This window comes from Vipera ursinii, assembly GCF_947247035.1.
Source record: "Vipera ursinii genome assembly, chromosome: 6".
In the NCBI taxonomy this organism is placed as follows: Eukaryota; Metazoa; Chordata; class Lepidosauria; order Squamata; family Viperidae; genus Vipera; species Vipera ursinii.
The window spans coordinates 70,787,993-70,813,151 of record NC_139515.1 but is presented as its reverse complement, the minus strand read 5'-3'; the positions used below and the strand labels follow the sequence as shown (position 1 = coordinate 70,813,151).

General features: G+C 41.6%; 1 protein-coding gene across 1 annotated transcript in view; it reads right to left on the bottom strand.

Moving 5' to 3' along the window:
• TMEM178B (transmembrane protein 178B) overlaps window positions 1-25,159 on the bottom strand; it is a gene marked incomplete at its 5' end in the record, with an annotated part of 326,288 nt that overhangs the window by 239,128 nt on the left and 62,001 nt on the right. The window contains one exon of the mRNA XM_083366506.1: window positions 9,226-9,339. Within this exon, the coding sequence (XP_083222632.1) occupies window positions 9,226-9,339 (114 nt within the window). The remainder of the gene's footprint in view (window positions 1-9,225; window positions 9,340-25,159) is intronic.

Here is a 25,159-nt window from a genome sequence, read left to right as displayed (position 1 = left end):
GTTGATTTTGCTATTTATCAGATTATTTTACTCTGGGCTGCCTGATTCTATGCTTGTAGTTGTCTTTATGTTTTTTCTAGTTTTGTACGCTGCCCAGAATCCACTGGAGTTGAGCAGCCAATAAATTTAAATAAATAACAACACCATTCACCCTTATCACTTGATACAGTCATTCATCATCATTATATCCTGTGCTAAGCATATTGGGCTACAAGCCTACTTCACAATTTTCTGTCCACAGCTACAGTCTCTGCATCCTTCCATTTAAGGTTGCTGTTTTTCTTTGGCCTTCCTCTTTTTCTCCAACTATCTGACGGTATCAAAATGATTGTGATTTTTGCTGGATGTTGCACTCATGCAGAGTATATGTCCAGCAAAGCGCATTCTTTGTTCTGTCACTATCTCGAAGAGTCTTTATTTCTTTGCAGATTTTCCTTGTTTGTGACAAGGTCCTAATATGAGATACAAAGAATTGTTCCGAGACAACATTGTTGGCAGATGTTGATCTTATGAATAATTCTTGTAGATTTTCAGGTGCAGTCATTAACCTCTAATAATTTGTCCATAGAATAACTGCAGCAATAGCCTCACAAGACTTTACATAGGGAAAAGTAGATTCTCTACTATTAAGATTCAGTTCCTTTTCTATAATAAGAAAAACCTCCTCCCTCCCACCATCTTTGAGAAAGAAAGGAAAGCTTCTAGGTCAAATCAACAAATCCAAATTATTTCCTCTCATGTCTGATAATGTTCAGTCCTATTTGGTAAAATACAGAGGGAAAAGCACAAAATCAGCAGAAGAAAAATATCTGAAATGGAAGCATTTATTTCTCTCTGCTTCGGGTTTGGGGATCCAGACATACCAAGCAGGCACACTCTGATGATTTGGGAAACAAGCAGCCTGTCCATCAGGCTCTGCTGATTTTTGTTGCTGGGTGGAAGGGGTAGGGAATCCGCATTTATTAAGGCAGGAGTGTTAAATCAGCACTTAATGAAAATATGGATAGTCCTTGATGTACGACCGGTCACTTAGCGACTGACTATTCAAAGTTATGATGGACCCTCCCAAACCCTTTTTACAACACAATTCCAAAATTTTGGTGATCAGCTCCCCCTCCCACATTTGTGCAACCACATTTTGATTGCTCGGCAACTGGCCTGATGGTCAGGATTTATGACATTTTTGCCAGAAAGTGTCATTTTCTTCTGACCTCTGGCAAAAATCACCCATAGCAAACAATGGGTTTACTTAAGGACCATGGCATTCACCTAATGACCGCTGGGGAAAAAAGTTGTAAAATTATGCAATGTCCTGCTTTGTAACCATCAGGGACTTATGACCCTAATTGCCAGGCTGAGTTATAGTGCTAAGTCAAGGACTACCTGTATTCCCTTTGAACTTCCCTTTACATTTCTATCGCATCCTTTTCTTTCCATTTCATTTTTCAGAGTTCAGAGCATTTTATCCCGACATAAACAACTGAATGTAATAGAAAAAAAATACTTTTACAAGCTGTGCATATGGCCTCTGGTTGGACACAGAAGAAAACGGGCAGATAAAAGGCATGGTCTGTCAATATTGCAGGCCTTTTCAACACAACTGGGAACTGCCCCCCATTAACAACTTAGCACAAATTGCAGATTACTTTTCTTAGGAATCAATGAAGTAATTTGCTTGGAAACCTAGTTAAATCCTAAATACATAAAGCTGCCCCCATCCCTGTAAACCAACCCTCAGGGTACACTTATCTTGCTGAATTTCCCAGCAGCTGCATTTGCTAAATATGATTGCTTATTAGCCAATATATCAGTCATTTCCATTTCTCCATTCCCAGTGCATTATGATGTCCAATTTTGTCTGATTAGGGAGTCATTTAAATTCCTGGGAGAGAAAAAGAGACCAAGAAATCTACAGCAATCTTTGTCTTAAGACAGGCTGCCAAGGCAAACTAACAGCACCAAACCTACTTCCAGGATTATTCAACATGGTGTCGGAGTTTCATGAGGAGAATGGCAAACAAATATATAAAATTAAGAAGCAACAGCATCTTTTGGGAACTTCCATACAATGGTTGACATAACAGGTGGGTTGGTAGATGGATTTATTTATGCATACTTAACAGAATAACAGAGTTGGAAGGGACCTTGGAAGTCTTCTAATCTAGTCCAACCCCCAGCTCAGGCAGGAAACCTATACCATTTCAGACAAATGGTTGTCCAATGTCTTCTTAAAAACCTCCAATGTTGGAGCACCCACAACCTCTGGAGAGAAGTCGTTCCATTGATTAATTGTTCTAACTGTCAGAACCTCCTTAGTTCTAGGTTGGATATCTCCCTGATTAGTTTCCTTGCACATGTTCAAGTCAGTGTTGACTTCTAGCAATTGGCTGGACTAATCCCTGCAATTTTCTTGGCAAAATTTTTGTTAGTGGTTTGCTAAGGGAAGACCAGAAGCCACTGTCTCATGGTTTCTAGCCTGCTGCCTTAACCACTATATCAGAATGCCTACCTACAATGGGTGTGGTCAATCACAAAACCTTATATACAACAAGACATGGAAATTATTTAGCAGCAATGTACCATCTTCTTTTCTTATAATTTCTTTACCTTTGCACCTACCCATGACACAACATGGGTCAGCAACAAGAACAGCAAATTTCATACCAGTATAATTTTTTGCTGACCCACAGATGAGTAGATAATGCTATAACTTAATGATGAGTAAAAATTCTCACATTGAATGTATATATAAAACACAGTTCACTTTTCAAGGATTATTAGTCAAAACTCCCCTTTGTTTTACTTGAAAGTTACTATATTAGCTGACAAGGAACAGTCTCTAATTAAAAATAGAATGAAGGGAGCTCATTTATATTTTAAGACTCTGAGATGGTTGGCTGTTTATAAAACCAATATAAATCTACCCCCATTCTCAAAGTCCTTCCATCTTCATGTAGCTAGGAAAAATGTTCATACTGAGGAAACCAAGGTTCTCTTCCTTCTCTCAGACCCCAGCAACCTGACCCCTAGTAAGTATAGAAATGATAGGAACAATTAATCCCTTCCTAACTCTGGCTGAAACAATCTCTCCCACGCTTGCTATAGGCAGAAAACAAACAGGATTGTGGTGAAGAGAAGCTCTGATGCAGGTATCTAACTCTTCATGCATCATGGCACATTCACACAAATGACACAAACTCATTTGTTTCATAAAACTGCTACAAGTTATATAATTGTACATATTTATGTGTATGTATTTTAACCCATAGGGTGTGGCTGCTGCATTATTATTTATGTCCTTTATTACTTTTTACTTTGTCCCCTATTATTGGATGTACACTCTAGTATTGTTACTATATTCTGTTGTTTTGCAAGCATACTGAGCATTTCTGAACCTGAGACAAATTCCTTGGCCAAATAAATAAAGTATCAGTAAGTATCTAAGTATAATTCACATTATGATGTCATGACATGCTCCTCCCATGCGTTTCAACATTTTCCACCAAACTGATAGCTATGAAGATCTTTAAAGGTCTTTCTCAAACTGAAGCTCCCTAGATGTGCTGAAGGAAGTCTTCGACATTCATAATCAACATCCTAACTGAAGAATGCTGGGAGTTGTAGCCCAACAGATGTGGAGAATACCAGTTATGAAATGCCATAAAAATGTGATAACCCAAACTTTGACCTCTTTCCCAAAGCCCTAGGATAATGGGAAACTGTCAACTTGGGAGATTTTTTTGCACCAGAACCATCCTGGTTTCCAAAATTAGCTGTTCTGTCATGGAGAGAAGTTATGGTTTGAGATCCTCCCATATGTCAAAAGTATTTAAAAGTAGTAGAATTGTATATTGTATATGGCTTAGATGGATTGGCATACCATCACACAGCACCTTTTTCAAATTGTATTCTACTGTTTGAATTTGTTTTGTATCTAGGTACCAGTTATTTTTCCTAAAGGTGGTAAGGAATGGTATAAGGTTTGGTCCAACACATTTAAGAAACATACAGTTGGGGAAGAATGCCTTTGGCCAAAGGCTACAAACATGCACCTAGCCAAATATGCTGCTAACAATTTACTCAATTCTTGACAATCAGTTGCTCATAATGCCCTGTAATGAAAGCAAAAATAATTAATAGCACAATAATGTCAGCAATTCTACTGAAACTCCAACAATGCCTGCATGCCCAGATTTATAAATATGCTTATACTGATAGATAAAGCGAACAATATTTTTCATTACTAAAACAAGACTTCACCCATTTCTGCTCTTCAAAATAAAGAATTCTTGAAGCAAAATCCCCAATATGTTTAAACATAGGATAGTATGCTCACAAGGGAATAACATCTACTGAACACCAAGAATTTGTTCAGGGCCACAATTCATGCTTGCATTTCTAATCACATCTACTTGGGAACAAACCTTACAGAATTCAATGGAATTTAGAATTTAATAACCATCTCTAGCAGGGGTTCCCAACCTGTGGGCCACAGCACACTACCTGAATTGCGGCGTTTGCGGCCCCAATACACAAATGCCGCCACAAGTTTCACAGGGGCTCATGGCCCCCCACACACAAGCACTCATGGCCCTACATACGCAAGCAATGGGTGTTCATGCACATGCATGCATGCATGCATTCATTCGCCCGCCCCACAAAACCATCCCTTCTTTCCCCTCTCCCCCTGCTCTGGGCTGCCAACCTGGTTGGGGAACTCTGATATGTAGGATTAAGTAGTATACTAGCAAAACAGGGTAACATAGAATCTCCAGCAAGGGGGGGGGGAAACATCCAGGCACTAAGAAAAAAAATGACACTTTAAAGCACTGGGAAGAGGAAAAGTTACTTTATCACAATTTTTCAATTTATCAAAATGTTAGAAAGCAGGCACCATTTCAGCTTTTGCATATCTAAAGTTTTAGATGCATTTTAACTTTGCTCATTTCCAAGGTGGTCTAGCTGAAAGAATCCGGAACAAATGAAATGCAAACAGTAAATCAATGATGTGCATCGAGACTGTTTGTGTACTGTTTGGTGAGGAACTCTATTTGCAATGCAAAATATCAATTGAAGTTACATTCACAATTATACATAATCTCATTAAATGTTTTATTTACATTATCGCTTGTATACAATTAACTCATTTCTATGCTTAACAATTAACATTTTAGTCAACTATTAACTCAAGGAGCATACCCTCCCAAATCTATTTATATTTGTCTTTTGCCTTTTTCTTACACTGGCAGCAAAACTCATGACTTTCCTGTGTCATACCACACTTCAAATGCAGGTGGCCCTCGCGTTACAACCACCATTCTGCCCAAAATTTCCACTGCTAAGCAAAGCAGTTGTTAAGTGAGGGGGGGGGGTTGATTTTACAATCGTTTTTGCCACAGTTGTTTTAAGCAAATCACTGCAGTTAAGTGAATAATACAGTCAATAAGCAAGTCTGGATTCTCCTGTTGACTTTGCTTGTTGGAAGCCATCTGGGAAGGTAACCAAGGGTGATCACATGATCTTAGGACTGCCCGCTTCTGAGCTGCCAAGCATCCAAATTTTGATCATGTGACCATGAGGAGGCTACAATGGCTGTGTGAAAAACAGTTGTAAGTCACTTTTTTCACTGGTGCTGTAATGCCGAATGAATGGTTGTAAGTTGAGAATTACTGTAATAGAATTTAGAGTAATATAAGAAATCCAGAGTAAGGTAAGACATTCCTCATTCATCTCCCTTGACCACTACTGGAAAAAAGCTGCCAGGGATTAATACCATGTTTTCGTGTATGTTGAATGGTAGGGATATACCATTTCACTCATGTCCTTCAGCCATGAATTTGGCATATGGAATTTGGAATGGCCCCTAGACTAAGGATAGTCTAGAATTTCAGCCAGCCATTATTTTTCAAGCAACCAGTTTAATTTGCACTTCCTAGAGTAGACTAATACATGGGTAGGAACATAATTAACCTTTCATTTTAACATCTCTCCAAATGTTGTGACTCAGATCTTGGCTCAAGTTATATACGATGTTTGCATAAACTTGCACACAAGGATGTTTTGTTTCTTTGGATAAAATGCACTGAAATGTGTTATCTAGGGCAAATTGTGCATTATTTTTTAATTTAATGTGCATTAAAATAAAGAAGGCATAGATTCATGTGGAAAAGGGATGGAAGGGAATTATAAATGACACAGATGAAAATAATCTCATTCTCTTTACCCTAGAGCAGGGGTGTCAAACTCAATTTCATTGAGGGCCGCATCAGCATTGCGGTTGCCCTCAGGGGACCGGGTGGGCGTGGCTAGAGTGCGTATGGCCTACTGGGTGGGTGTGGCTAGAGTGTGAATGGCCTACTGGGTGGGCGTGGCCAGCTCTGCATTGTTCGCATCGAGGGTGCCTTTGGGGGCCTGGGCCGGAGTGGGACAGATCTGAGGGTCTCTGGCAGAAGGAGGGTCTCTGGGCCAGGGCCAAGGCAGTGGGGGCTGTTCGCTCACTGTTTCCAGGATGGCTTCGCGGGCCACATGAAACCACTTCGCGGGCCGGATCCGGCCCCCGGGCCTTGTGTTTGACATGTCTGCCCTAGAGGTATAGTGATATGTGCACATAAATCTACACATCATGGGAAGCCTTTATGCATACGTGGGATGGTATGTGGCTTCCTGCCCTTTGCAAGGGGTTAGACTGGAATCTCAACCTCCGTGAGTGCAGCTTCACATGGATGTCAACAAGTATTTGGTTTGGAGTACTCACCTGTCTAGATCAATACAGCCCTTCCTTTGTGCATTTTAACAAATGAAGGGAAGAGGGTGGATCTTCTTATAATGATAGAAGAACATGACTAGGAAAGAACACCTCTTTCTTTTAAGGAGAAATTGGTCCTGTTTCCAAATGCTTCCCTAGGTCACACAGAGGGGTAAGTGTGCTTTGTAACTCTCCAATCCCATAAACAACCTATAATCCATGAGAGATAAATTTACCTCCCAATAGTTATGTGCAGTATGGGACTAAACTAACTCCCTTTGGGTTATTAACTCCTGCATATTGTGTAAATCAAGGATTTACTTGGGAGTTTGAAGATCCTCTTCATTCCCAAGAATGAGAAATAGTCCTAGAATCCAGATGAAAACAGGATCGCTCTAGGATTGTCAGCTAGAGGAATTTTCACCCTGCAGCCACATTGGGGGGAGGGGCAAAAGGAAAAGGGTTCTAGGATCCCCATAGAGGGAGAAAGGCCCGGAGTGAGGAGCAGAGCCTTCCAGCCCCCTTGGAAGGGCTAAAAAAAATGGCTGCCATATAACTGCCCATTCATCATAGACAAGTATGACTGGGTTGTGAGAATGCAGCTATTGAGTATGATGTTCTTAAACTCACCTAAAATGTAATTTAAATTAAATGTATCATCCCTATTCATGATCCATCTCTTTCTAAGGATGAACAGAAATATACTGTTAATATAACACAGACATTTGGAATAGGTGTATGTAGCATCCATATAGCACCTACAAAAGGAAAAGAACTCAAGTGTGTTATCAATTATTTATTGGAGAAAAGAACAAGCTACAAAATGGATGCAAGATGCAATCTGGGAGAACTATTTCCATCTTGAAGCGAATCTACAAAAGAGTAATTCAGTCTACTGTAAGCTTTATGAAAAGTCACTGTTTGTTTTATGCAAGAGAGACCACATATGGTTTATAAAACATGTAACTCAGTCTTATCCCCTATTTAATCTGAGGCAAATAAGGGCAGGGGGACTAATGTCCTGTAACCCCAAATGGTCCCAAACTTGAGCCAGACCTCCACTTAGAAAGGGGAGCATAATAGTAGACTTTGAGATCTTTCAGCATGAATTTCCAGACTCCCCAAAATGTAATTGGAGCCCCTGTTTATACCCAATTTCCCAATTAAGGTATTTCATATGAAAACCATCTCTATGTTTTATATAAAAAAGATCAGCAGATCAAAATATATGTTATATTCATTTTCTCAACCAATTGTAGGCCAATTTTCTCTATCTGAGCACCTTCCCTATATCTGGAAGTCAACTCCCAAGTTTCCCCAGACAGCTGGAAATTTTGGCAGCTATATTCCACACACAATTGGAGGTTATCCAGCTTGAGGAAAGCTGCTGTAAACAGTTCCTCCAGTTTTTGTGTATTTATCTTTTCCCATGACTTTCTGCTTATCCAAGGCCATTTGGTGTTCCTTGACATCATTCAAATTTAATTAGGAAACCATATCAGTAACTCTCTTTTAAAAGTTTCTGCTTAAAGACCCAAGAAATCCACTATTATGCACAGAAATGAGAAAGAACTATTACAGCTTTGCCACCACAGAGACATGAGCAAATGGGTATCTTGCCTCTGAATATCCTTTTTTTCCCCACCCATGTTTTCCCACAAGTCCAGTGTCAGCCATCTGCCTCAAGGTAACTGTTTCCCTATCAATTATGGTTGCTTCAGAGACTGTTCAATGTCCACTGGCTATAGTGAAGATCAGCCAAAGTCCAGGTAGCCTTCTGTGTGCTGCCCACGGCAAAAAGAAGGGAAAAGTTGGATTGAGTGTGGGGCAAAGCTTCAGATGAAAGAAGAAAGGACTTCATGAGGACAAGCTAGAGAAATCAGGGTGATGTTCTGACTCTTGAGGTCAATTATAAACCTGCCTAGACAAGAGCAATCATAGCCAAACCCTTCACCAGTATGTTTCAGAAAAAGAAAAGGGAAGAAAGATGAAACTATTTCTTCAATCCACACAACTCTACAATTTCTGCCATGCAACAAGACATTAAAAGACCAGTCTCATGTAATCTATATACAGATCAGACTATCTGGAAGATCACGTCTCCATGCTAAAAATGGATCTGCCCATGGCAAATTCAGCAAACTGAAGGCTGCATAGCTAACTCTGAATGTTCCCTCTCATGCACTAAGAGGAATTTGGTTGTAAAATTTACCATACCATCACAAATACAAAACAATGAAAATGCTTAAAAAAATTGACAGAACCAGAAGTATGCATGTCATCATGCAACATGACACTTGTAACTCAACAGGACTGAACATATGATTATACTTGGTTGCAATGTTTCTACCACAGGCACAAAATCAGCAGAGTTGTTCAGAAGTGAAAGGAAATGTGGGTTTTTCCATATTTTTCCAACCTGCACAATTTGAAATCAATATTCCATACTGGGAGGAGAAGGAAAGATGTGAGAGACTTACGTAAAGCATGCCATTCATCTTGACGGATGGTCTTAGTAATGTTGTAGGTTAGATTCTTCGGAATGGTTGCTGAGGAGTAGTGGTACTTGATGTATGAACATTGGTCAATGGCTCCTGCAAAAACAAAGATATGGAAAACATAACATGACTGATGCCACAATAATTCTATTTTGTTAAATGAAGTGTTACATCAGGTCAGTATGAAGTATCATTAAGGATATTACAAACAGTTTACTTGGATACAAAATGGGCAAGAGATCTATCTGAATATTCTGTCTTTCACTACACAAATCTTTTACAGCCTCATATTTTCAAGCTGTCTCCATTGATTGCCAGAGTTGATTCAGTTAATTTGGCTGGAGAGATGGGTGCCCATTTCCTTTCTTACTACTTTATGTATGTCCTTCCTAAAGCTGCAGCTCAGTGGATGAGGATGGCTATCCCAGTTAGAAAGATATACTGTTCTTCAGGGAAAGGTATACTGCTAGCACCTCCATACAAGATCATTCCTCAAGTAATTCATTATAAGGGATTTTTTCCCATTGGGCTCTTTCATTGGCAATACTGCCATCACCATTAAGAAGGAATACACCCTTAACCTGGACACTATCAAAGCTGACACCAGCCAGAACATACAAAAACTCAAAGAAGTAGTGCAAGATTGGAAGATGTGGAGAAACCTGACCCATAGAATTGCCAAGAATTGGACATGACTGGATGGATAACATCATCATCATGTCCTTGACAAAGTTCTGTGAATTTATCCTTCCCTTAGAGAAATGTGGAGACATCATCCACCCAATTTCCCCTTTGATGGAAAAATTTCTATCCACCATTAGTATTAACAAATATATCTGTTAAACAGTGCTGGTGGTCCCCAAACTACAGAACACACACAAAGGTCCTGATGCCAATGAAAGGACAGGACAGGACAGGACAGGACAGGACAGGACAGGACAGGATAGGATAGGATAGGATAGGATAGGATAGGATAGGATATGGTAGGGTAGGGTAGGGTAGGGTAGGGTAGGGTAGGGTAGGGTAGGGTAGGGTAGGGTAGGGTAGGGTAGGGTAGGACAGGACAGGACAGGACAGGACAAAAGGGTAGAATAAGGCTTGGCAAATACAGCCATACGGTGAGGCAAAATAAGAGAGACAGCTCAGGCGGAAGCTTTTTGATGTCATGAAAATGCAGCTTCTTGCATTAGTAATATAATTATTAACCACAGGCAAATGAAGTGAATCCTTAAGTAAATAAAAAAAAGTAAATTCCAACATCCATTCATACACAAATCAAAATCTTCCTTAAGATTAATAAATAAATGCTACCTAATCGGATTACATCCCTAAATAGATTTTCATTATTTCCTCATGTTGCACAGACAGGACTAAGACTGAGAAACAGTCGTTTTTGCTAATGATTCCCAAACTGCCCTTTTAGCTATTGATTGCTTCCGTCCAATTTTCACTCCTGGAATTTTAGTCCTTGTCTCTGGAGTAGAAACCTTTTCAACTGCTATTTCTCCTTAATCTTCTTCTGCCCAAGGTAAACATAGATTCTAGATTTCCTCCTGGATTTGAGATTTGGTTACCAGACCTCATTGTTGTTGTTTTTCTCTAAATATACTCTAGATTGCCAGTGATCTCTCTAAAAGACCCACAACTGAATATAGTATTATACTTTCAATCTTACCAAGTGTAGAATAGAAGCAAATTATCATTGCAGATCCTATCAAGAGTCCATAGCTACAATCTCAAATTTTGAAACTGGCAATGGGATCCTTCCTACGGCTGTTACATGGGGCAGGGTAGCGTGTTCACAAAATCTTTGCCACAGCAGGCATTGCACATCATGAAATATTATCATCACAGCTGGGCTACAAAACCATGGATGATTTAATTAGCTAGCAACAAAGAGGTAAAGAAAACAGTGGTTCCTTTCATCTAGTGAACATCTGCAGCCCAGATATAGCCTAAGAAATATCCCTTAAGGAGAAAGCAAATTATCCTAAGCCCCAACCCAACCTCATATTCAAGATACTTTTTATTATCCCAATTGACTCACTTTCTCCATTTCTCTCTCTAGTACAATTGATAGATCTACCATATTTCTACCACTGTAGAAATCCAGATAGCCACTAGCTACTCAGCAAAGAGTATTTCTGTATCTCTTTGCTGCTCTTTTGTGATCCTTTGTAATTTTGCAACACAGATATAATAGCTGATAACTGGGCACACTTTCAAACAAAAGACTGGATTATAGTCACCCATCATTTTTATTTCCTAGATCAGGGCTTTTCAACCGGTGGTACACGTACCACCAGTGGTACATGAGCACCAGGCTGGTGGTATGTGAGCCCTAGCTAATTGGAGTGGGGGAGGGAACCAGTTAAAATGGAGCCACACAGACCTGGAGGAGATCAGGTGGAGCTGCAGAGCTTGCCAGAATCCCCAGGATCTGTGGCAACTTACTAATTGGAGCTTCCGGTGCACCCGGAAGAGAAAAGGAGAGGGCGGAGAGAAGAAAAGATATAAAAGGGGCAGGCCAGCCTGTTTTCAGAGGAACAGCAAGCAAGGAAGGGTAAGCGAGCAAGTGGCATGTTTTGCGTGGAAGGGCTAGCAAACGAACGGTTCCTGCCTAGCTCGCTTGCGGAAAACATGATTCTTACTAAGTGAAGCCCCAGGATCAGCGGGCTATGGCTGATCCACGCTATGGCTATATCAGCTGTAGCCCGGTGATCCTGGGGCTTCACATAGCAAGCAGCATGTTTTGGGGAGCAAGTGAGCTGGGCAGGAGCCCAGGATCGGTGTGTGCAGCTACAGCTGAGCTGCGCATTTGCGCCGCAGCTTCTGAGCATGGGTGGGGTGGCTTCTGAGCGCGGGCAGCTTCTGAGTGTAGGCGGCTTCTGAGCACAAGCAGCTTCTGAATGCCGGGCAGCTTCTGAGCGCAGGGGCCTTCTGAGCGCCCTGCACGGGTGGCTTCTGAGCACCAAGCACAAGTGACTTCTGAGTGCCGGGTGGCTTCTGAGCGCCAGGCAGCTTCTAAGCATGGGTGGCTTCTAAGCACCAAGGGGTTTCTGAGCACGGGTTGCTTCTGAACACTGAGCGGCTTCTGAGCACCCCCCGCAGGCGGATTCTGAGTGCTGAGTGACTTCTAAGCACCCCGTGTGGGTGGCTTCTGAGCGTCGAGTACTGGGCAGCTTCTGAGCGCCAAGCAGCTTCTGAGCGCCAAGCGGCTTCTAAGTATGGATGGCTTCTGAGCACCAAGTGCAGGTGGCTTCTGAGTTCGGGTGGCTTCTGAGTGCCAAGCAGCTTCTGAGCACCGAGCACAGGCAGCTTCTTAGCATGGGCGGCTTCTGAGCATCAAGTGGCTTCTGAGCGCCAAGTGGCTTCTGAGCGCCCTGCACAGGTGGCTTCTGAGTGCTGAGCACGAGTGGCTTCTGAGCGCCAGGTGGCTTCTGAGTGCCAGGCAGCTTCTGAGCGCAGGTGGCTTCTGAGCACAGCTCAGCTGTAGCTGCACACACCGAGCCTGGTTTTGGCAGGCAGCAGCACATTCTCCTCACCACATGGAGCGGCTGGCGAGGTGAACCTGTGAAATACTGGCCCTGCCTGTGCACGCACAGAGGCTGAGGCACATGCACTCTCCTCTACCTCTGTGCATGCACAGGCAGGGCCGTGATGTTGCTGGTTCACCTCACCGGCCACTCCATGTGGTGAGAATGCACCCCTGCCTGCCAAAATCAGGCTGGGGTCTGGACGGTGTAGCGCAGGACAATAGAAGGGAGGGGGGAAGGAAGGAAGGGACAAAGAGGGAGGGAAGGGAGGGAGGGAGAGAGTAATAATGGAAGGGAGGGAGGGAAGGAGAAAAGGACAAAAGGAAGGAAGGAAGGAAGGAAGGAAGGAAGGAAGGAAGGAAGGAAGGAAGGAAGGAAGGAAGGAGGGAGGGAGGGAGGGACAATGAGAGCGAGGGAGGGAATGAGGAAGGGACAAAGAGGGAGGGAAGGAAAGGAAGGAAAGAAGGAAGGAATGGACAATGGGAGAGAGGGAGGGAAGGCACCCACCCAGTCCCATCTCTCTCCACCAGAGACCCACGGATTCCCCCCCACAGGCACCCCACAACCTGAGTGATGAGCTGGCCATGCCCCCCCAGCCATTGATCACATGACCCTGGGACACTGTGAACATCATAAGTATGAATCAGTTGCCAAGGATTGGAATGTAAATCACATGACCCTGGGGATGCTGCCACAGTCATAAGTGTGAAAAATGGTCATAAGTCACTTTTTCAGTGCTGTTGTAAATTCAAACAGTCACTAAGCGAATTGTTATAGGTCAAGGACTACCTGTACTTTATCATTTTTTTCCCTTTTTTTGGTCAAATTTTTGACACCTTGCTGGGTGACTGGTGGTACTCGGATATTGCCTTATCCTAAAAGTGGTACAATAGGATGAAAAGGTTGAAAAGCTCTGCTCTAGATAACAATATCCATGGGGACAATATATGATTTAGGGCATTTTTTTTGGCAAAATGTTATTATTTACTTTTTTATTGCACTTGAATACAGCTCAATGCCAAGAGTTTCCGTGGTTTACAAACTAACATTTAAAACATCCACAGTTCAATGGGAAATGCAGAATTAAAACTTCCACAGTAAATATAACAATAATTTAAACTTAAACCTAATTTCAGTAATTTGGTGGAGACACTCATCCTTTATTTGACCACATGGTGGTTTTCCTTTTAAAATTAAAGAATCTATTAAAATTAAAATCATATATTTGATGAATATATGCTGGTAGCAAGGTACATAACCTGAATTTTCTGAACATGATTCTGTAAGCGATCTTGGCATATGATATTTGATTCATCATGATTTTATTTTTCACCATTTCTCTTTATCCAACAATTTTTAGAGAACTGTTAGGTCCTAAAACAGCACTTGGCATGAATGCACCAGAAATATCGGATGATGAGTCAAGCATTTTGCAACTAAATTACTAGTTACTAACAACATAGGCGGGTTCACAACTTCCCAAGTTACCAGAGGTGTTCGTTGTTTGCTTTCCTTGCATGCTCCTAACATTCTGCCTTTGACAGCAATTAGATTAGAGAAAGGCAAATATTATAGGGGGGAAAGCACAATATTTACATAGGCGCCCGTCTGCCCTGACAGCATGGTGGGCTCTGTTCTGTGCCTTTACCATCTGGGCACCAAATGCACATCCAGAATGAAAGTTTACAACTAAGAACTGTACTTAAAATGCAAGACTGATATGATCTTTCCTCTTTTCCCCACCCCACTCTAGAACGTGCTGACATATTTAATGCCAACGATGTGCAAGCTTTAAGGGGAATCACACTTGGCTTTGAGGAATATGTTGGGCTCAATCCGAAGAAGAGGTGGGGTCAGGAGATAAATAGATGGGACTAGAACAGATGGTCATTAATGTGTTTATTCTTTATGCATTTAATGACTATCCTTCCAACAGAATTACACTTAAGGTTAACCATCTCTTAAAATGTGGGAAGAGAGTGAAAAGAATGCAAATTACAGATTTCTGCTTTGCAAAGGATAGCAGACAGGAATAGCCTCATGTATTATTGTAGAAAGAATTTATCCTCAACTTTATGTAGCTTCTTAACCTTACCAAACAAGATCCTGGTCACTCTTTGTTTAAATCAGAGACTCAATGATAGGCTGTTTTATCACATGTCATAACTGGATAGTATAAGGGGACCCTTTAAAAGATTAAGCATTCAATAGGTAGCAGTCCAAGAAGGCATCTGTTTTTGTACTATGCATGTACACATATTGATTGCAAGAAAATCTGCCAAGGGGTAGAAACTGCAGGAAATGGGTTTTTGTCATATGTCAGAAGAATTGATCTCATATTAAGAGCCAAAGGATGGTGGAACAAATCAGAAAATGTTAGGTTCTCCTTCATTAGAACTAGTTAGGTTGAATACCCATCTGTCAGGAAAGTGCTTTTCCATCCTATATTGTAGATTCTACACAGTGCTATATTTGGCTTAAAATAGCCTTTTCCCAATCCAAATGTACTCCAGATGTGCTAGGATTAAAACTCACAGGGCTTCAGAGCAGCAGTTATTTGCCATACTGCCTAGAATACCCAGGAGCTACTATATAATACAATTCATCTGGAGGACACAAAGTTGGAGGACCAGATGATCCTCAAACTTCCAGCTATAAAAGTCTATGAACCTCAAAGCCAAAAAGTCTTTAAAAAAAAGCCTGTGGTTCTTCCTCTGTTCCCTTTCAATTCCTTAACTCCCCATTATAATACAATATAAAGATAAAGGTAAAGGTTCCCCTGCACATGCATGCTAGTCGTTTCCAACTCTAGGGGCCGGTGCTCATCTCCGTTTCAAAGGCTAAGAGCCAGCGCTTGTCCGAGGACATCTCCATGGTCATGTGGCTGGCATGACTAGACGCGAAAGGCGCATGGAACGCTGTTACCTTCCAACCGTAGTGGTCCCTATTTTTCTACTTGCATTTTTATGTGCTTTCAAACTGCTAGGTTGGCAGAAGCTGGGATGAGTAACAGGCGCTCACTCTGTTACATGGCACTCGGGATTCGACCCGCCAAACTGCCGACCATCTGATCGACAAGCTCAGCGTCCTAACCCACTGAGCCACCGCATCCCTTATAATACAGTATAAGTGAAAGTAATTATATATAGTATATAAAACCTGGGACACAATAAAATATTTTTAAGTGTCTAGATGAAGCTATTGACAGGCAATAATTAATTGCACTGTTTTTCCTTGTTCTTGCTTTACAAATACAGTCACTGTATTCGTCACTTACCAACTACTCAAAGTTAAAACAGATACCCCACCCCCCGCACCCCAAAAAACACTAGTTATGACCTGGTTTTGAAGTTACGATAGCTGTGCACGCACAAACACACAGACACAGTCACATGATTGCATTTTGGGCACTCAGCTCACCTTGCGGTTGTTTGTGACATCTTGTGGTCATCTGACTGTGATTTGTGACATTGTTTGCCAGTTTCTGGCATTTAATTCGTTTCCAGCAAAAAAAAATGCCCATGGGGAAAATTAATTCACTTAACAACCATGGTGTTTGCTTTACAGCTGTAGTGCTTATTTAATAACTGTTGCAAAAATGTCTGGATTGGGCTGCTGGAGCATCGTAAAATCTCCCCATGGCCATGGATGCGAGCTCCAGAGGCTTCAAAACTGCTTCTGCTACCCAGATCTAGGGCTGCAGAGCAATTTCATTCCCCCTCCCCCATGGCCGATTTGGAGGGAGGTGAGCAGCTGCTACGCGCCTGAAACTGGCCCTCTTCGGCGATGCACCAGGCAGCTGTTCTCCTCCAGAGGGAGGCAAGCGGCCGCTATGCACCCGAAACCGGCCCTCTTCCACGACATGCCACGCAGCTTTTCTCCTCTGGAGGGAGGCGAGCGGCTGCCTGCTGCATAGTGGAAGAGGGCTGGTTTTGGGTGTGTAGCGGCCACTTGCCTCCCTCTGGAGAACAGCTGCCAGGCCGCCGTTTCCCCCCCATATGGATTGTCCTGCCATTGCCACCATTTCTGCCCCCCACATGGATCACCCTGCCGCCGCTTGGAAAAGACCTCTGCCCCACAGATCTAGGGCTGCACAGCAATTTTGTGCCCTCCCCATGGCTGATCCAGGCAGCAGAGGCCTTTCTGAAGCCTCTGGAGCTTGCATCCATAGCTGTGGAGCCATTTTGTGGCACCTCAGCGGCCTGGATTGGCAGTGGCGAGGACACAAAATCGTTGTGCAGAAGTCTTTTGCAGGCCTTTGGAGCCCAGATCGGGATGCTGGGACACCGCACAATTGCCCCGCAGCCATGGATGCAAGCTCCAAAGGCTTTGAAAAGGCCTCAGACACCCTGGTTGGCCGTCGGGGGTGCGCAAAATCGCTCCAGAGGCTTACTTGGACTCATGCTGCAGCTGCCTCCACCATCCAGCCTGGATCCACCCAGCTCTTGCAGCTGCTCCCTGACTCTCAGTGCAGAGAGAAAGAGAGCAAGAGCACAGGAGCAGGTGGAGAGGGGGCGGGGCAGCCTGGCCACGCCTCCCTCTTGGGTAATGATGCACGTATGATGGCCTGTGGCACATGTGCTATAGGTTCGCCACCCCTGGCAGTGGCGTAGCGTGGGGGGTGCAGGGGGGCCGGCCGCACCGGGCGCAACATCTGGAGGGGGCGCGCTCGCACTGAGCTGCTCAGGGAGCCCCAAGGGCTGCACAGAGTCGGCTTGGCTCCGCTCTCGAGCTGCTCTTTCTTGCAAAGCGAAACGAGTCCAGCAGGTGAGATGGGCGGCCACATAAACTGAATAAAATAAATAGAAGTGCCCAACTCTCCGCCTAGGCTCAGGCAAACAGCAAGCGCCCCACAGGCGCCCCGGCAGGCTTGGCCAAGCGAAGACGGACCCGCCGGACGGACGGCCTAGCTTTGTGCGCATGCGTGGCTTTATTTAGCGGTGCTCACGTGCGAGCTTGAATGCAGCGGTTCTTGCAGGTCGGAGCCCCGCCCAGCCGCCCTCGAGAGGGACCCGGAAGCATCCCGCATGCGCGCGACTCTTCTTGGAAAGTCTACGCCACTGCTGGGCGCGTCTTTTCGGCGGTGCCGTGACGTCACTTGCCTTGCCCCGGATGCTGACAACCCACGCTACGCCACTGACCCCTGGTCTAGATCCTCTCTGTAAATAACACATTTATTTGGTACTGAACAAAGGTGGGTCCTCCTCCCATAAGACTGGAAGAACCCAGAATGCAATTCCAAACAAGTATATATGTTTTCTTAGTGACATTACAGGAATATGACCATGCTAGATAAGATACAGAAGTTACAAACATACTTATGCACACACCCAGGGCTTTTTTTCTCATAGAACGCTCAGAACGGAGTTCCGGCACCTTTTTTGGATGGAACCTTGTAGGGTAGGCAAGGTGGGTTGTATGACATGTGTGAGTTCCAGCACCTTTTTCTTTTACAAAAAAAGCACTGCACACACCCACTTGTTTTTCAGCCTTGCTTGTGGTTTCTTATCAGAATCTCCAGGTCTCTTAAGGCTTGGATTTCATTTTCATCATTTTGATACAAGAACCTCCTGACCAACTATCAGAATTGTCAGCATCTTGATTAGAAATGCCTCAAATTACAATTGCAAAGACTAATAACCATAATTCCTCATTCAATTATGGTTGTAAGTCAAGGGCTACCTGTGTATTTTTTAGCTGATTTAATAAATATTAAAATGTAACACATCTCACTCTGTAGCTTCTTTGGAAGTGTGTGAGAATATCCTGTGTTGTGAGCTCTACTGCTTTGCTTCTTATGCTGTTGTTTCAATTCTTTCTGTGGCTAACTGCAATGTGCCAGCTGCGACAGGCACTCTGGTTCTTAACTGTAGTGGTTGTTCACTTACAAGGTTTGCCTTTAAGAGTCAGTTAGAATCACTCACTCAGCCTCGAGATGCATTCATGCCTAAATCTCACTGGCAAATGTTTTAAATCTGTTATTCTTTGAAACCAGATTGAATTCAGCAGACTACATGGCAAAAAAAAATCAGCAACCACACCTTACTTTCCCCCACAAACCCTCCACCCCTACAAATCACCTTAAGAAACAGTGACAATATCAGCAATGCAGCAAGATCTGAACTTGTCCCCCAACTCCCAAGCTGTTTATTTTTGTGAAAGGAATTAGCAAAAGTTTATTTGTGACAAACTCTCAAACAGAGTCTTGGAGAGGAGGTCAAAATCAGGAGGAGACCTGGAGGCAAGCCCAGCCTCCTTTGAACATGGTTGTGATGGTGCCCAGCACATGTACAAAAGGAGCAAGGCATCCATTGCAACACTCCATCACAATCTTGCCAACTGTGTCTCCTTTCCTCAGCTCCTGCAAAGATTGCTGAGTCAGTAATATAATCTCTAATATGTTTTATGCGACAACACTTGACTTTAAATTATGCAGTTTTTTCTAAAATGTTTTTGGATGCATTTTACTTTTGCAATTCATATTCCTATAGCATTATCTCCTAAAATGAGCATTTTTGTATATAGTATGCAGATAAAGCTAAGAACCATCCCATAAATTTTAGAGGACAGTGTGATCCAAATGATTAATTTGCTCCATTTAGTGGATTGGTGTGAAACATGTGAATCAGTTCAGGGCTTTTTTTTCTCATAGAACGCTCAGAACGGAGTTCCGGCACCTTTTTGGGATGGAACCTTGTAGGGTAGGCAAGGCGGGTTGTATGACATGTGTGAGTTCCGGCACCTTTTTCTTTTACAAAAAAAGCACTGAATCAGTTGATCATAATTAGTGGTCAACTAATTCTATGGAGATAGAAAATTCTGCCCCTTCCTCCCACTCTCTCCAATCATATCAGTTCTCCCCTTGGCAAAATCAGACCTCGATGTTATCCAGATGTTTTGGATCAATGCCCATTATTCCTTGTCTTCATGGCCAAAGGAATACGTTATTCTGCTTTCTGAACAGAGAAAGTGTCAGGTAGCAGAAATCAGGAAATCCAGGCAGTTCAAATGAATATAAGAGTTTATTGAAAGCTTAAGCTTTCTACAAGAATCTGAACTATTAACAGTCAAAGTAAATTGGCAGTAGATAAGGGTAGAAAGAATTCGAGGTCCGCCGACTTAGATCTCTTGTGGGAGTGAAGGGACTCAAGACTGATGATGTGTTTGATCCTTCCCTCAGGCTCAGCCTGGTTATGTCCTACAGAAAGGGTTTGAAAAATATCTTATTTCTAGATATGCATAAGATTCCTTTCTTATCTCCTGCCTTTATTAATCTTGCTAATAGCCAGAGGATTGCTTAAACACTTCTCCAATGTGGAACATATCCTACCTTTGGTGGCTTTTCTATTACTTTTAACAATAATTTGTATTTGTTTTATAAATCACCCAGAGTCTCCTGAATTGAATCAGCATGTAAACTGGAGTAAGTACGGTAAATAAATCCTACTACTAAGCATTGTTTTTGTATTGTTCTCGACCCTCCCTCAATAATTAACTGGGTTAACAAATTGTGGAAAGGATACCTCCAAATGGCCACCTTTCATCCTATCATCAGCCATAATCATTCCCAATCCTTGTTTCTTTTTCCTAGGATTTGCTTCCTTAATCACATTGCTCCAGTCTATCTAATTCTTAGCTGATGTGTTGGCTCAAATAAAATAAAAAGGCCTCTTTACAAACAAATCCAGTTTTGTATGGAGATTTGATTGAAGACATGGACAAATGTTCTGTTAAAATGGAGAAATTAGATAGATAGATAGATAGATAGATAGATAGATAGATAGATAGATAGATAGATAGATAGACAGACAGACAGACAGACAGACAGACAGACAGACAGACAGACAGACAATCTAGCATTGCAAGTAATCACTTGGAAATGGGAGCAAATACTATGATGAGCAAGGTCTTCCTTCCTTCCTTCCTTCCTTCCTTCCTTCCTTCCTTCCTTCCTTCCTTCCTTCCTTCCTTCCTTCCTTCCTTCCTTCCTTCCCTTCAAGATAGATTGGCCAAGTTATATATAGTGGTCTACTACGTCTAGTTCTTTTCCAGATATTTTTTTCTCTTTTGGTGAATTTATTAAATATAACATGGCTCTTTTTCAGGTTTATTTTTAAGCCAAATGATTCTCCTGCTTTGTGCAGCTCTTGTATGTGTCTTTGTTGCTCTTCTGAGTCTTGGGAGAAGAGAACAACATCATCTGCATCTATATAAAGGAGCTAAATTATCATTTACTTAATCACAATTTATTGAAAAACCTCCTTGTTTCTGGATGCACAAAAGATCAAAACCATGACCTGAGGTTTACAAATCACAATGGCTGAACTAAGCCAACAATGAAACAAACAATATAATAGCAAAACATAATGTGCCTCTAAGAACTGAATTTTCACATGAGGATTACAATTAAGGCTACCTCAGATGCCTATAATCATATAGGCACACAAACACACATTTAAATTTATATCCCATCTATCTCATCCTGAAAGCAACTTGGGTGGCTAATTATTACTGGAAAATGACATTTTTTACAAAGTCTCAGGAACTGAGAAGCAAAAGCCATTAAGGCCAACTCAGAGACCTGTTTCACCTGACAATTAGCTTTCATCAGGCAGAAGACACTAACGATGAAAACTTAGAAGCTTTTATTCCCTTCCCTCATCTCACTATTTTACAGGCAATGAAGTTTTAAATGTTTTTCTTCTGCTTGTTTGGAGAAAGAAATTAAATGATCAACAGAGGATCACTATCTGTGTGTCCACAACCTGATTAACTGGGTCAACAAAGCAATTAATGTGCTTTGAGAACACAAAAAAGAGGTCAATTTTACACAGTCAATTAACCTCCAGAGGGTTAAATTCAGCCTTAAACAAATCCAATCCTACACAGGATCAAAGCAAACCCATTTAGTCTGTTGTGTTTGTGAGAACTCCCAAACCCAAATAATTAATCTGTTTTGTATACCCGATCCTCTAAGAACCTAATGTAATGGCTCATGGATGTATCCATATCACACTTAACTAAGTTAAGTAGCCAAGACAGACCTACTGCATCATGTCCAGCAAATAGGTAAAGGTAAAGGTAAAGATTCCCCCGCACATGCGTGCTAGTCATTTCCGACTCTAGGGGCCGGTGCTCATCTCCGTTTTAAAGCTGAAGAGCCAGCGCTTGTCCGAGGACATCTCCGTGGTCATGTGGCTGGCATTACTAGACGCCAAAGGCACACGGAACGCTGTTACCTTCCCACCGTAGTGGTCCCTATTTTTCTACTTGCATTTTTACGTGCTTTCGAACTGCTAGGTTGGTCCTCTAAGAACCTAGTATAATGGCTCATGGATGTATCCATATCACACTTAACTAAGTTAAGTAGCCAAGACAGACCTACTGCATCATGTCCAGCAAATACAGAAGGACAATTCCACAGGTTGATTCTTACCCCAGAGGGGATTAACTACCCAAAATATGTCACCAATGCAATGAGAGGGATAACACTTCTCTTATCACCAAGGAGTATGTCAAATGTGGTTATGTACCCTGCTCTGTCAAATTCACTGTTAATTGTCCTCCACCGATACTCCTGTTTCTACTACCTCATCTCCTGGAGGTCCTTGGACAACCAAGAAGATAGCCAAGAGCAAAAAGCTGCTCAAATAATTTCATTCAGATTTGCCAATGGCAAAACAAATCCTTGACAATATCACCCAAAAGAGTGATTGGAAATTCCCTAATGACCCATCAGAAGTTCACTGGATCCATGAGGCATCTGGGAGAGACCAGATGAAAGGAAGGAGGGCAATAATCTCATCTGGTCAGGAATTGATCTGACTGTGACAAAAGAAGAATGATGACACCTTGATATCCAGAGCATTCAACAAGTGTCCCAAACTAAAGATAAGGCCTAACGTGATCACCTATGTATATTCGTGCTGATATCACCTGGGCCAAACCCATGGCTGCTATGGGGCTGCCGATGAACTCTCAGTCCTCGAGTTACAGCAGTTTGTTTACAACTGTTAGAACGACACTGAAAAAGTGACTTAAGACCGTTTTTCAAAGTTATGTTTTTTGCAGCATCCCCATGATCATGTGATCAAAATTCAGATGCTTAGCAACTGATTCATATTTATAACCGCTGCTGTGTTCCAAGGTCATGTGATCACCGTTTGCGATCTTTTGACAAGCAGAGCCAATGGGGAAGCCAGATTCACTTAACAACCAAGTTACTAACTTAACAACTGCAGTGATTCACTTAACAATTGTGGTATAAAATGGGACAAAACTCACTTAACAAATGTCTCACTTAACAACAGAAATTTTGGGCTCAATTGTCATTGTAAGTCAAGGACTACCTGCAACCACTCTTCCAATGCCACCTGCAAACCAGTGACCAAGTCAAATTTTAAAAAAAGAAGGAATACAATGTTGGTTTATTTGACCATGGTTAAAATGGGATATATTGCTGTTTTGGGTGGATTTGCTGACATTTTTCTTGGAAAATATTAGTATTGGTTTTGTTACATGTTATAGGCCTTCTCTGCTGTTGCTCCTACTCTCTGAAACCTCTGAGGCTGGCCCCAACCTTCCTGTCCTTTTGTAAGGGCCTAAAGACCTGGCTCTGCCAATTGACCTGGGACCCTAATGGGAGAACTGCACAATGTACAATCTATTGATTGAGTAACAACAGATCCCACCTCCCCCATTCTGCCCCTGCTCTCCCACCTGTCCTTCATTTTTAATTATATATACACATTATATATAAACATAAATAAATTAAAAGCAAGAATTAAAAATCAAGGACAAATGGATATATATATATATATATATATATATATATATATATATATATATATATATATATATATATATATATATATATATATATATATATATATATATATATATATATTACTGTAAGCTGCCCAGAGTTACCTTATGGTAAGATGGGCGGCCAACAAATTTATATATAAATTATTTTTATTAATATTATATAACAATATAACCCCTTCAAGTAAACATTCCCTATCTCAACTCTTAAGTATAAGAAAAACCACATTTAGGAGGCATAAAGTAATCCTAGTATCCTAGTATAAACAAAAAACTGGAATTTAACAAGACAGAGGGATAATTTCTCCATTAAGGAGAAAAAGCTCACAATAATTCCTTACTATATAAATTAATTGGCTGCCCATCTTACCATAAGGTGACTCTATGTTTTTGAAATGGATTATATAATATATATGTATAATTTCCTTATAGTAAGGGCTTTTTTTGTCATAGAACGCTCAGAATGGTGTTCCGGTACCTTTTTTGGATGGAACCTTGTAGGGTAGGCAAGGCAGGTTGTATGACATGTGTGAGTTCCAGCACCTTTTTCTTTTACAAAAAAAACACTGCTTATAGTTATGTTTCCTAATCTGAGAGTATTTAAACTGACTTTGTATTGAACAGTATTTTTACTTAAAGTAAGGAATTTTTGTGAGCTTGTTCTCCTTAAAGGAGAAATTATCTTTCTTTCCCTTTGTTAAATTTTGGTCTTTTGTTAATATTAGGATACTGGGATGCCTCCTAACTGTGGTTTTGCTTATAGTTAAGAGTTGAGATATGGAATGTTTATTTGCATAGGTTACATTGTTATTTGGAGTGATTCGCTTTGGACTGTCATCTGGAATAGAAAATGTGCATTTGGGTTTGCTTACAATTAATATGATGTTTAAGCCTCTTTTCTATAGTTACTTTATATATTTTAATCGGATATCATTTAAATTAGCTTCCTATCTAATTGCCTTCTACTCTACTTAAAGGAGAAATTGACGCTTTCTTCCGTGTTAAACTTCAGTTGTTTTTTGCTCACACTAGGATATAAACTACTGTACTTTTATGCTTTCTGAATGGACTTGCTCAAACTAAGAGTTGAGATGTGGAATGTTGAGTTTTAGCTATGTTAATTAATGTTACTATTTTAGGGGTATGTTTGGACTTTTTGCTGACACCTGGACATGAGAAGATGTTTGCCTACAGTTAAGAAATGAGTTACGGGATGAGACGTTGTATAGATGTTAATTAAGAGAAACTGAAGAGATTGTGAAATTGTTTATCCTTATAATGAGGGCAGGAAGTTGCTTCTTAGGGTTTTTTTTTCTTTTCTTTTCTTTTCCTTCCTTGCATCATTTTCTTCTTTTCTTTTTTTAATTTTCTGTTATCGCGGTGGCTCAGTGGGTTAGGACGCTGAGCTTGTCGATCAGAAGGTCGGCAGTTTGGTGGGTCAAATCCCGAGTGCTGCGTAACAGAGTGAGCGCCTGTTACTCGTCCCAGCTTCTGCCAACCTAGCAGTTCAAAAGCACGTAAAAATGCAAGTAGAAAAATAGGGACCGCTACGGTGG